General features: G+C 37.4%; 1 protein-coding gene across 3 annotated transcripts; it reads left to right on the forward strand.

Annotated features, from left to right (window-relative positions):
- Window positions 1-5413: 5413 nt before the first annotated feature.
- On the forward strand, window positions 5414-13636 carry LOC109013251 (trafficking protein particle complex subunit 12). Of its 3 annotated transcripts, none has more exons than XM_018995281.2 (2): window positions 5414-6566; window positions 13259-13636. In XM_018995281.2, the coding sequence occupies exon 1, from the start codon at window positions 5489-5491 to the stop codon at window positions 6563-6565; it is 1077 nt and encodes a 358-aa protein (XP_018850826.1). In that variant the 5' UTR covers window positions 5414-5488; the 3' UTR covers window position 6566; window positions 13259-13636. The 3 variants fall into 3 exon arrangements, with proteins under 3 accessions (XP_018850826.1, XP_018850825.1, XP_018850827.1); XM_018995280.2 differs by lacking the exon at window positions 13259-13636 and adding an exon at window positions 13162-13252; XM_018995282.2 differs by lacking the exon at window positions 13259-13636 and adding an exon at window positions 6786-7490.
- The last annotated feature ends 513 nt before the right edge of the window (window positions 13637-14149 follow it).

The following is a 14149-nucleotide window of genomic DNA, read 5'->3' on the forward strand; positions in this document are numbered from 1 at the left end:
TGTCGATGCAACACAATGCTCACTATTTCAATTTGAAAAATACGTTAGTCACAAAAAGAATATGTTATAAAAATAAATTCACAAATTAACGTGATTTAATGTGATATGATTAAATTGTAAAATTATTTTTATTATGAAATAAATCTAACTTATTATATGAAACTATGTTAGTTTGGTGATTTTCTTTTGTTGAATCACTTTGTGGCGGTAGAACTCCTCTTTCAATTTTTTGAGATATCCCGTTACGATAATCGAATAATGATACATACACATCACATTTCACAACATATTTCATAATAATATTTTAAGATAAATGTATTTTTATAAAATGATTTTACTTTTATAAATTATTTTACAAAAATACCTCTAATTTAATTAATAATTATATAAAGTGTTGTAAAAAAGTATTGTCTATAAATCATTTTTCATAGTTAATTAGATGCTAGTTGCCATATTGGGATATGTTTTTTCAGTGTAGAGTAGATCCAACATATAATATCTAGCCCTGCTAATTTGTGATTTTTATAAGAATTCTTTGTAACCGAATATTTCTTTATTTATTTATTAACTCGGATAGGATCAATTTCTGCAACAATAAATATAATATCATTTCAATTTGCTGGGAAAAAAAGCACAGTCAATTAACTGTTTAGAGTAATTTTGATCGAAAATAGAAATGTATATATAGAGAGCAAATATTTGTTGCACGCACAATTGGTGGAAGATATATAGAGAATATTTTGAAAATTTGTTTCCAGTCGATGATTGAGTTGTTAGGATAAGAGTTGTTAGGATAATGCTTCAACCTGGGTATTCGAAGATAATCAGAACTAAGTTTGATTAATCCGGATTATGATGCCCGGATGAAATTGGGGTTTTTGAAACCCAAGAATCCGGGTACCGGATTGTATTTAGATTTTTTAAAAAAATAAATGCCTATATATATTAAATTTTTTAAAGAATAAAATAATGTTAAAAATCATAATACTAATGTATTAAGAATTATCCACAATAATAAAAATATATCAAAATGAAAAACTAAATTTTACGTAAAAAATAACTAAAGCCAGAAACAACTAATTACCTTGTAAAAAAGAAAAGAAATCCAATATTCATCGTGTAAAATATATGCAACACACAATGCAACTCACTACAAAATAATTATGGTATTTATAAATTGCATTACAAAACACAAAATTATAAGATATGAATTACAAAATTAGTAGTATGGTTGCATATCAACATTCTTCCCCCTAAGACTTCGAGCTCTCTTTCTCTTCCAATTCCAATTATCCGGGTTTTAGTCCGGATAAGAAAAAAATCCGACTCGGATGAACAATCTTAATTTTTATTGATTTGTCGTATGAGTTGTAAGTTTTTCGGTATTTATTGCTTTGATCTCCATGACATGATCTCATCCTTGGGTGGGTTAGGAAATCACTGCAGCTTGTCTCTCTTGGCGTCTAACATGGTTGAAGGAACTTAAGAGCACATTATATATTCTGAGCTATATTCTGCGTTTAGATGAATGCACTGGAAGGGTCACGAACTATGCTAGAAGGCTGGAAGCAGTCGATTTGAATGGATCTTTGGCATAATTTGATACCCCGCCCTTTCAAATTTTGTATGTGTGAAAACATAAAAGTGTAGGAAATATTGTGTTTCAATCATTGATTAGTTTAGAATATCACGGGGACCATATATGGCCTCGAGAGTGACTTGATCAATATCAACATTTAAAATGAAAATGATGAAAGTGGGATGCCATAAATACAAGGCAATCTATATTTAACGCTGTATCATCAGCCATTAGCATGCAGCAACTTGTGCAAATAGCAGCTGTGCTACTTCAAAGTAGCATTAATTGTGCAAAGTCAGCAACCACTACCATCTACGGGGCTGGTTTGGGGAGTCATCACTCTCCAAACCATCTACCTGGGATGAGATAAGAATTTTATAAATAATAATAAAATAATTTGAGTTGAATATTTTTTGAATTTTAAAAAATGATAGAGAAAAAGTTGAATAAAAAATATTATAAATTTAAAATATTGTAAGAATTTAATTTTATAATATAATTTTTGTTTAGAGATTTAAAAAATTAGAATTATTTTTTATTTAAAAATTTGAAAAAGTTGTAATAATTATTTTAAAAATTTTATATTTAAATTATGTTTGAAAATAAGATGGAATAAGATGAAATAAAATGAGATCAGATAAGAATTTTATGTCTATCTGAGACCCCAAAGAAGCCCTAAAGATCAGTTTGTTTAAGAGAATCAAACAAACCCAAGCTAGGGGCTTTAAGTAATCATCTACTAAAAGATAAGCCAGGAGGAGAATAGCCAACCAGTTCAAAATGTCAGCACTATGCCTGTTGCCCGCTCTATAGGAGCAGGCAGAAGCCCTTCTTGTACCTTGCCCCTAGGGGGAAAACCGAAGGTTCGGTTTCGGTCCAAAATCGAAACCGTACCGATATCTTGAAATGGTGTGAATCTCGACCAAAACCGGCCGGTGAAGGGGGAGAAAACTGTCTACATCGGTCTTGGCATAACGCCGGTCGGTTTGTCGGCGTCTTCGGTGGCAACGAAGGTGGCTACGATTTGAGAGAGAGAGAGAGAGAGAGAGAGAGAGAGAGGTGGCTGCGACTAGGTGCGCCGTTAGACACTTAGGGAGAGACGGTTGCGTGTGCCTCGTGCCGTGAGAGAGAGAAATTGAGAGAAAGGCGGGGGCAATGCTGTGAAAAATCAAAAAGAAGGAGAAGAAATGAGGAAGAAGAAGGGTGAGTGCTATGTTTAAAACCTAGAGTGAAACGATGCCGTTTGGTTTAAGCCAAATGAAGCCATTTCCTTTATATTTTTTTCAAACATTAAGTCCTAAGATGACACCGTTTCACTCACTTAAGTGAAATAACGTCGTTTCATATATGTATAATTAAAAAAAAAACATTTGAAGTATCAGTCAGTTCAGCGGTCTGGTCCAGGCTCAAATCGGGATCGAACTGCTGGACATCGGTTATGGATAAATCTAACCGCCGGCCAACCGGTTCTACGCCGGTTTCGAGCTCTGGCGGCTGGTCTAAGTCTGTCCCAGTCGGTTTTACGGTTTCTTGTACAGCCCTACTTGCCCCCCTCTTGTGACGGCGGCGATATGACCTTGCTCCCTTATTTGGTCCTTTCATCCCTGTTGACCAAGTGGACAGATTGTTTTTTTATTATTATTCCATCTGCCTGTAGATCCGGCCAAAATTAACACCAAAACAAAGATCTAACTAAAATCCACATAAAAAAAAAATGAAAATCAAACCACAAACTATAAATCTAGCTTGAAAATGCAGATCTAGATCGAGACACAAAAAAGAAAAAAAAATCAATCAAAACATAGATTTACGCGACCATGGCCACATATAAGAAGAAGAGGGAGGAAGAGGGAAAAGAAGGAGCGTATATTGTAGGGGGAAGGAGATGGCACTAGGAGAAGAGAATAGATGAAGAGTTAAAAAGTTGTGTTTTTTTATTTAAAATTTAAACATACGAGCATGTGGGTACCCTATTCGGAACTTGCCCTCCCACAAGTGGGGCGGGTGCGGGACACCCCTAGTCAGCAATGATATTCCCTTGCTGCTGAAGTCAACTCGATATGCTGGCCGTTGAGTTTGCTGAACAAGATATCTCACATGGAATTTTTGGATCAGGACAAATATGCATGCGTGTTTTGCTGAACAAGATATCACATGCGTGTGACTAACTTCAACTTTTTCGGTGCATGTTTTGACATTTGTGAAATTTCACTCCAATATTCTAAAGGATTGGGGATAAGAATTCTCATTCTGCAAACCAAACATGTCGTATTAAGATTAGATAAGTGATGATACCTTGCAATGAACCAAAAGGAGTTTTAATTTGATAATTCATTAAGTGATGACCTTGTTAAGTTTCTTTCTTGATGATTTTAATTAGCAAAAAGTTTTGGCTTTATCCGATTTGATTTAAGAGTAATGTTTTTATTGAATTATAAACAAATATATGACATAAAGTGTTTTCTTTTTTATTAAAGATTATAGTGGTGCAATTTGATTCGAGAACTTGCCTTTTTTAAAAAAAAAAAAAAAATTTAATGCCAACTTTATATTATAATTATTGCATGTAATTTAGTTAATCAAAAGCTGATCAGTCCATCTCTTAAAAATTGCTCCCCGCTTTAGCCTGTTGGTTCAAAACACAATTTGAGGACTTTTTCGTTGTGCTAATTGTTGCCTCAAAATTATGTCTATATACTTTTTATACAATTGTACTATTACTATGGTTATTTTCTACATAAGGTGAAGGAAGACATTCTCGTTACAAATTCCAAAAAAATTCATCAATTATTAAATTATTAAAAAAAATTCAAATGGGTCGTCATTATAACTTTGGAGCAGAATTTTAACACAGTCCAATCCTATCAAGACTCTGGAAGAACCCGCTCAGACCAATTTTTGAAGCCCAAAAGCCTGGTCTCGATGGATTCCTCCAAAGTGTTATAATCCTATTTAAATGGACTGGATGGGATGGGCGATCCGTTCGGCCCATAAGCCTATAACTACTCCTAGTCCTACAGATTCCTACTTCCCTAGTCTCCGTAACAAGAATAATGGGTTTAGATAAAATCAATTTAAATGAAAGATGAAAATTAAAAATTAAATAAAATATTATTAATATATTATTTTTAAATATTATTATTATTTTTAAATTAAAAAAAATTAAATTATTTATAAAAGTGATTATTTTACACATTTAATTTATTTTTTATTTTGATATTTTTGTGTATTGATTTTTTTTTTATATATTTTTTAAAAATATTTTAAAATAATAAAAAAATATAAATAAAAAACTAAAACAAAAATCACAATTTTTGCATTGCAATCACCTGCAACGAGTTACTCACGACCATTACCTGTAAGGGTGTACACAATGCACACATTACATTGATGCATGTGGTCCGGTTTTTTTTTACTTCAAAACGCGCAAATGATATGCTACCCCTCTCTCTCTCATCGTCCCTCTAGCGTCTCTCATCATCTCTCTCATCAACGACTCTCTCATTAGATCTCTCGCCGGCTCTCTCTCTCTCCTCGACTCTCTCTCATCCCTCATGCTCTCTCTCAACTTAGCCTCTCTCTCATCGTCTGCTCTCTCTCTCATTCTCGATCTCTCTCTCTCTCATCTCTGTTTCTCTCTCATCGACTCTCTCTCAATTGGATGGTAAATTAAATTTGAGGAGATGTGTGGTTTAGATGATGTCACATCATATATGTAGAATGATTGTTCTTAAACAATTACTGCTATCTATATTTATTTTATTATTTATTATATTCTCTATAATGAAATTAAAAAAAATTATAATAATAAAATAAAATGGGGTAAACATTCTCGCTGTCCGCTAAGAGACGATAGTTACTCCCGGCAATCGCTGTTTCAACAATCCCCGATCCGATCTCCCTGTCGCAATGGAAGCGGATGCACCATCCGACCCGCTGACGAACCAGTTCGGCACCATCGATGACCTTGCGCACGACCTGGGTTCCATCCAGGACCTGGCGGCCCGCGGCTCTTGGAGAGCCATTCTCGACAAGGTCGCACGCGCGCGAGCCCTCTCGCTCCTCCGCAACCCCCACGAGCAACTCACTTACCTCTCCTTTCAAGTCCTCGCCCTCGCCAAACTACGACGTTTCAACGACGCCTCCGCGGAGCTCGACTCCCTCCAGGACCTCGACGGTCCACTCTACCGGTATCAATCTTACCCCACCGTCTACCCCAGCCGCTCTGGTTCCATGGTACCTTTCTGCCTCCGCTGGCTCCAAGCCCTCATCCCCGTCAAACTCGGCCAACGCCAAGTAGGCCTCGACCGCTTCTACATTCTTCTCGACTTCGTTCGCTCCAAACTGATTACAAAAGAAAAGGAGGGAATTTCTGTGAATATCTGGAAGAAGAGGGAGATTTTCGTGATTAACGCGATTATCGGGCACCATTTGAGCAACAAGGAGTTTTCCGTGTGCCTGGATCTGATCCAACATTTGCTCGGTCCCGATTCTTCAAACCCTATTCTGTGGTCGAAGCTCGGGTACATTCAAATGCAAACTGGGGACCTGGAAAGCGCGAAGAACTCGTTTAATCGCGTCGAGGCGTTGATGAAAGAGGGCAAGAGTGATGAGCTGTTGAGCGAGATTGAGTTCAAGAACCTCGTGAATAGGAACAAGGCGATGGTGTATATGGTGGGGAAGGACTACGTCTCGGCGGTGAGGGAGTTGGAGGAGTGCATTGAGAGGGACCCTATGGACGTGGTGGCGATAAACAACAAGGCGCTTTGCTTGATGTACTTGAGAGACTTGCCGGATTCGATTAAGGTGCTGGAGAATGCTCTCGAGAGGGTGCCCACCGTGGCGCTCAACGAGACGGTCGTAGTGAATTTGTGTAGTATGTATGAATTGGCTTATGTCAATCATTCCGATATCAAGAGGACGCTCAGTAGTTGGATTGCTCGGGTTGCTCCCGATGACTTTGACTCGTCTTGTACTCGGATTTGAGGTAGTTTTTCTTTTTTATATGCTTTACTGTTTGACTTAGTTTATAAACATTGGATTCGCTTACATTGTATCGAAAATAGATATGAAATTGTTATTGATGGCTTTGCTCGAACGACTAGAATAGTTTGTTAATGTAATTAGATTTCATCTGGTGCATCTGAAATGAACATTTCTTTTTTGCTTATCAATCTCTTCTAGACTACGTTGTGCAATATTTCAGGTTGCACAGAGTGCTGAAGTGGCTAATTTATAGTCCTCTTTATATGGGCTTCGATTACCAATACATAGTCTTTACAAATAAAGCCTGAGGATTGGCACTCTATTGCTGTCATTTTTATGTATATGGTCCCAATTATCTACGTTTCCAGTGTCCCCACGGACTGTTAGCTAGCGTGTATCAGCTTACAAGAATAGCTTTTAGTATAGATCAAGTGGAAGAGGTATGTATAAAAGTATTTGCCCCAAGAAGGAATTCTAAAATTGCAGGTTTGGAAAAGGGCAGATTTTTTAGAAAGGGGATCTTTTGATATTTTGGGAATCTTTCATCTAATATTGATCCATATGACCTTTTGACTTCTTCTACCCTTAAGCGACCAAACTCAATGTCATTAACAGAGAACTGAATGAGGTGGCTCAACAGAAGGAAAGCTCCTGCTTTGAAAATTATGTAGTTTGTATTTTAGACTAATTTTCTCATGCACATGCTTTAGATGAATATATTACTGTAATTGGAGTTGGATTTATCGCAAAAGATAGTTTCATCAATCCTGGCTGTATCATATAGATTTATTTCTTTGATATGTAATAGATTATCAAATGAAACACTTGAGTACACCTGCCATCAGGATCTTTTGTTTGGAGGAAAAAAAAATGTTTAGGGTGAACTGGTAGTGCTTTATAAGTCAATGGATCAAGTTGTCTGCTGCATTAGGCTTATGTTTATTGTTATGTGGGAGGGTTTTACACGTCTATAGAATTATATAAAATCTTCAAATTTTTTCCATTGTTATTGTATTTGGCCTCAAATACAATTGGCAAGGTGTTTAGCAAACAATTGCTTTTTTTTTTTTTTTTTTTTTTTATAGGTAATCAAAGATATTGTATTCATAGAAATAGGCAAGGCTCAGGTACACATGAAGTATACATGAAAAACGCCTAGTTAGAGGTTACAATAGAAAGAAGAAGATCATGGACACTAAGCCTATTACAAACTATAGCCCCCGCCCATAGAAACAATGACTTAAAAAAGAAAACTTTAAGCTCATCCATAGTTCTCTCTTGATCATCAAACATCTAGCATTTCTCTCACTCCAAATACACCAACACATGCATAATGGTACCAATCTCCAAATTGCCGCTACCTGAGAAACTCCGTGTAGTCCTCTCCAGCTTGTGAGGAAATCCACCAATCTACAAGGCATAACCCAAGACAATCCGACTTTTGAGAAAAAAATCATCCCATATAGCCTTGGCCACCTCACACGTAAAAACAGATAATCAACGGACTCACCATGCTTCTTACACATACAACACCAATTTAAGACAATAATCCGTCGTTTTCTCAAATTATTTGTGGTGAGAATCTTGTCTAAAGATGTTGTCTAGACAAAGAAAGCTACTTTTGAAGGAACTTTCGTCTTCCATATACTCTTCCACGGGAACATAGACATTTCGGAGTTCGTGAGCTTTTGGTAAAAAGAGCTGACAGAGAATATACCTTTCTTAGAATGATTCAAATGCATCTTGTTTCCGGAGCCCCTTGGAATACTCACGGAATATAATGCCGCAAAGAACTCCATAATAGACTCCAACTCCCAATCATGAGTTGTCCTAATGAAGTCAATATTCTATTGAGGGGTGCCATTTGAAAAGACCAAAAAGTCGGCAATTGATGCCTCCTTTACTTTAGCAAGCGCAAAGATGGCAGTGAATGTATCTCGTAGACAATGGTTACCACACCATATATCAAACCAAAAACGGACACGTGAACCATCGCCTACAACAAAATGTTCATGATCTCGAAAAGTCCTACAAAGGCTCCTAATGTTTTTCCACATATCCACTCCAGGAGTGCCTCGTACCTCATTCGAGCACCATCCTCCCCAAATTGAGAATCTATAACAGACTTCCATAAGACCTCCCTTTCATTTTGGTACCTCAACAACCACTTACCCAAAAGAGGTTGATTGAATTTCATCAAGTGACGAATCCCCAACCCTCCCCAAGAAATTGGGGTACAAATTGTTGATTAATTAACCAGGTGAAATTTGAACTCATCCCGCAATCCAGTCCATAAGAAATCTCTTTGTAACTTCTCAATGCGGTTAGCCACCTTTATGGGAAGCGGGAACAAAGACAAAAAATAGGTAGGTAAGTTAGAAAAAATGCTTTTAATCAAAGTTAAACTACCACCTTTCGACGAGTATAGCCTCTTCCAAGCTGCCAGTCTGCATTCTACCCTTTCGACTACATCATTCCAAATCCCTTCAAATTTAAAAGAGGCACCCAACTGTAAGGCAAGATACTTCATAGGAAGTGAAAATGTCATTCACTGCGTGATAGTTGCTCTCAGTGATTCTCCACCACTTTGCATTCATCTTCTTAAACTCAAAGCACTTTTGATCAATAACAACATTCCTACTCGATCCCATCACAATACAACTTGTAACACCCCGTTCCCATAGGATAGAGATGTTATTAACATTTATAACATAGTGCCCGGTAAAGAGATTCATATATTGAAATACCTCATTTATTGAAATTCATCAAAACGTTAAAACTGGACTGAACATGATTGTTTTAACAACAGACGTAAAATAAAAGAAGATAAAATAATCCTATGAATGAAATAAAAAGGAATCTAATCCTTGTTTGAATATCACTTATTCATTCATAAGTCTTTGTACTAGATCTATTCCTGCCCATCCAGCTCTGCATCATCATAGACATCATCTGCGAGAATTAGACATGGAAGAAAACAAGAAGACAAACAAACAAAATGAGTCGAATACTCAGTAAATAGCACATCATACCGTAAAATATAATTTTTGCTTAATATGCAATTAATTTCTATGAGACTCTTCAAAACATACCTACAACTTCATAGATTACAATCAAACACGTAACATGACTTTCTGAAGGATTTTACATACGTATATCGTCACAGACTCACATAGCATATGTTTTAATCATTAACCAAAAGCGGAAGCATACATAATCGTGGCAAACATGTAATCGTGAATGCATAATATCTTGTTTATCTTGTCTTATCATGGAGTGAAACCTGTTTGGGTTCGTATTTCACCTAACTGGCATAACATGGAGTAAAACACGCTTGGGTCCGTGTTTTACTTAACTTGCATAACATGGAGTGAAATACGCTTGGGTCTGTGTGTCACTTAACTTGCATAACATGGAGTGAAACACGCTTGAGTCCGTGTTTCACTTAACTTGGATAACATGATGTGAAACACGCTTGGGTCCGTGTTTCACTTAACTTGCATAACATGGAGTGAAACATGCTTGGGTCCGTGTTTCACTTAACTTGCATAACATGATGCGAAACACGCTTGGGTCTATGTTTCACTTAACTTGCATGACATGGAGTGAAACACGCTCGGGTCCGTGTTTCACTACTTGCATGACATGGAGTGAAACACGCTTGGGTCCGTGTTTCACTTAACTTGCATGACATGGAGTGAAATACGCTTGGGTCCGTGTTTCACTTAACTTGGATAACATGATGCGAAACACGCTTGGGTTCGTGTTTCACTTAACTTGCATAACATGGAGTGAAACATGCTTGGGTCCGTGTTTCACTTAACTTGCATAACATGGAGTGAAACATGCTTGGGTCCGTGTTTCACTTAACTTGCATGATATGGAGTGAAACACGCTTGAGTCCGTGTTTCACTTAACTTGGATAACATGATGTGAAACACGCTTGGGTCCGTGTTTCACTTATTAACTTGCATAACATGGAGTGAAACACGCTTGGGTCTGTGTTTTACTTAACTTGCATGACATGGAGTGAAACACGCTTGGGTTCGTGTTTCACTTAACTTGGATGACATGATGTGAAACACGCTTGGGTCCGTGTTTCACTTAACTTGCATGACATGGAGTGAAACACGCTTGGGTCCGTGTTTCACTTAACTTACATCACATGATGCGAAACACGCTTGGGTCTGTGTTTTACTTAACTTGCATGACATGGAGTGAAACACGCTTGGGTTCGTGTTTCACTTAACTTGGATGACATGATGTGAAATACGCTTGGGTCCGTTTTTCACTTAACTTGCATGACATGGAGTGAAACACGCTTGGGTCCGTGTTTCACTTAATTTGCATGACATGGAGTGAAACACGCTTGAGTCCGTGTTTCACTTAACTTATGGTTAACCATGCTTGAGTCCGTGGCACTGTAATATTTCTTAACTTTCTTAATGCATGAAAATTTATTAGGTTTTCATGAATATTTCTAACATGACATATTCTTGTACATGGCATAGCCTAACATGGCATAATATGTCATATTCTTGTACATATCATAGCATAGTATGTCATATTCTTGTACATGGTATAGCATGACATAGCATAACATGACACTTTCTTATACATGGCATAACATAATATGATCTGAATATTTTATGACATTTCATGGCATACATAATCTAAGTACTACATGAACATGGCTTGCATAATATGGCTATTCTATTACATGGCATACTTGACTTGAATTACTACATGAATATCTCATTGCTTTCATACGATTTTTAGTAACATTCAATTAATCAAACAAATTCATTCATTCAAGCATAATCTCATATTCCCTCAAGATCATGAAAGGAATCTAACCTTGGCTTGTCTCTTAGCGTAGCATAGATAACCATCATAAGCACATCATATTTTCATACATGACAATAATATTCACAATACACATACATTTATATGATCGTACTATTTACTTCTTAGCACTGCTTCCTGATTTCCAACTTGTAGCGCGTTACCCTTACGAGGTTCTAAACGTTATTAATTTCCTAGCGAAACGTGTCGTAATGCTCTATGTAAGGGAATTTGGCCTACTAATACAAGGTGCTGAGAGGAAAAGGATTGGGCCTAGTATAGGACAAAGCCCATATGATAGTTCAGCCCTTACAAGAGTAAATAACCAGGCCTAATGGGCCTCAGAGCCCGAGGCCCACTTAACATCAAAAGCAGTAAACATAAGTCTAAGAGGAGTTGTGAGAGGGAAGGTGTCGTGCGATAACATGGAACTCACCTAGGGAAGAAGGCTGAGGTGACGATGGCTCTCGAGTGGCTGGGCGACGCGACTGGGACCTCAGAAGGGAGTGCGAGGTGGAGGGAGGTGCCTGGTCGGCGGGTTCTGTGGCTGTCGTGAGGTGACCCGACTCTTCTAGTGGCCAACAGAGGGCGTCGGCGTGTTCTGTGGTAGTTTTCGGCGAGGTGGTTGATTTGGTATGAAGAGTAGTGCTAGGGTGGCTGTTGGGAAGTGGTTTTCTCTGTCTGCCGAAGCTACTATGGTGGCTAGTGTGTGAGAGTTTCATGGTTTTTGCTAAGGGTCTCGTGGGTTTATAGATGAGGGGAAGGAAGCTATCGTGAGTGACCTGGAGGGGTTTAAGTTTGACTAAACTTTGGAAACTACTCCCACAAGGAAAGGAACACTTGAGAGGATATTAGAGTTTTGAAGTGTTTTGAATTAGAGATAATTTCAATTCAGAAAACTCCTAGACCAAACAGAAAGATAAAAGAGGCGTATAGTAGAGAAATCCTATTCAAAACAAATTACTACCTCAAAACATATCTAATAAAATAATAACAATAACAATAATAATAATAATAATAATAATAATAATAATAATAATAATAATAAATCACACTTTTGGACTCGGGGTGTTACACAACTACTCATAAAGTACTGAAAAAAACTGAGCTAAACAATGCTGGTCTCAACCAGCAATAGCAGAACACCGACGGAGAGACACAATATTTTCCTCAAGTGTACGGAGAGGAAAAAATTGCTAGTTTTAGTGATTATTAGAGGAAGTGGAAACGTGCCTCCTGTGTATGTATCTAAAATTATGAACATAAGAAGAGAAAGGAAACAGCAAAAACCCAACGCAAAATATGCAACAGATTATTACAGCATATTAATATTGCTATGACAGACATTATTTAACTGTCTAAACATCTATTTAGCAAACAATTGCAGTGACCCTGCTTGTTATGGAGGTACAAAATAGATGTTTAGACAGTTGAATAATGTCTATCATAGCAATATTAATATGCTGTAATCTGTTGCATTTTTTGTGTTGGATTTTTGCTGTTTCCTTTCTCTTCTTATGTTCATAATTTTAGATACATACACACGGACATTCATACATACAATACGTACAATATATATATATATATATATATATATATAGAAGATCTCTGCGTGGGTGTGTGGGGGTGATGTTCCATGTGATGCATATAATGGTGATACAGAAGCTGTTATAGGCATCAAGGTATTCTCCTGTCCTGCAAAACCTTTGGCCCTTTTGGAGGCATCCATTTTATAGATGAGTGTTTACCAGGTTGATCTGCCACCTCAACATATTTGTCAATTGGAGATATTGGGCTGCAAAAGTGTTCTGCTTATAATGTAGCCATATATGCACTTGATTGCTGTAGTGACTGACGTGGAAGCACAAACAATCGAGATCTGTCTGATACGAAGCTTGTTTGGATGGGGCTGTTGATATTCAGAATGCTATAGTATGAGATATTGGGTTCCACTTCCCCTTGCTCTGTTGCTCATTGATATGCAACTGTCACACCAGATGGAAATGTCAGAGGATCAAGTGTCCTGCTGGGTTAGGCTTGGCAGAGGATCATGCAACTTTCGCTATATTTTTTTAATTCGACCTGAGTCTTCACTATCAAGATGCTTTAGAAACATTGGCCGTAACCTAACTCTCCAAAATGTGAAGAGAGTTCTTTCACTTGCACAGTATAAGTGTGGAGAATTAATAAAGAGTTGGTTGTTTTGGTCCATCTTCATTTCCTTCATATTTTTTGGATTGTGCCCTCTCTCTCTCTCTCTCTCTCTCTCTCTCTCTCTCTGTGTCTGTGTGTGTCCGCGCGCATATTAACCATTCCACCAAAGCTTTGCAAGCGTTCAGCTTCCCGCCATGACATCAAACCAATAAAATAATTCTCTCTTAAGCCTCTCTGGTTTCATCCATCCCTGTTGGATCTTACTTCCTCTCCCAATCTCGGACTGACAAGTGGGAGTTAGGTGGATTGGCAACTCAATTTCAAGCTCACCAACTTACTCCTACGCCAAATCAATTTTCAAAATGCCCTTTTGATAAATTTAAAAAAATTATAAATATAATAGAGAACTTCACCAACCATAGCAATTTGGAAAAAACCATAAAAACTCAAAAAGAAAACAAAAAAGACTCCCCAATCCAGTTGTTTTTCAATTTAAAAGTCAATCACCACCGTGCGATTTCCATTCTCACACGGTGTCTTCATATCAAACAATCAGCCGGGGCAACGTATTCGTGGGCTCGTGAT

This window comes from Juglans regia, chromosome 1, assembly GCF_001411555.2.
Source record: "Juglans regia cultivar Chandler chromosome 1, Walnut 2.0, whole genome shotgun sequence".
In the NCBI taxonomy this organism is placed as follows: Eukaryota; Viridiplantae; Streptophyta; class Magnoliopsida; order Fagales; family Juglandaceae; genus Juglans; species Juglans regia.

Excerpts from the sequence above, each read along its gene's own strand:
- LOC109013251 (XM_018995281.2), top strand. The coding sequence starts at position 5,489 with ATGGAAGCGGATGCACCATCCGACCCGCTGACGAACCAGTTCGGCACC.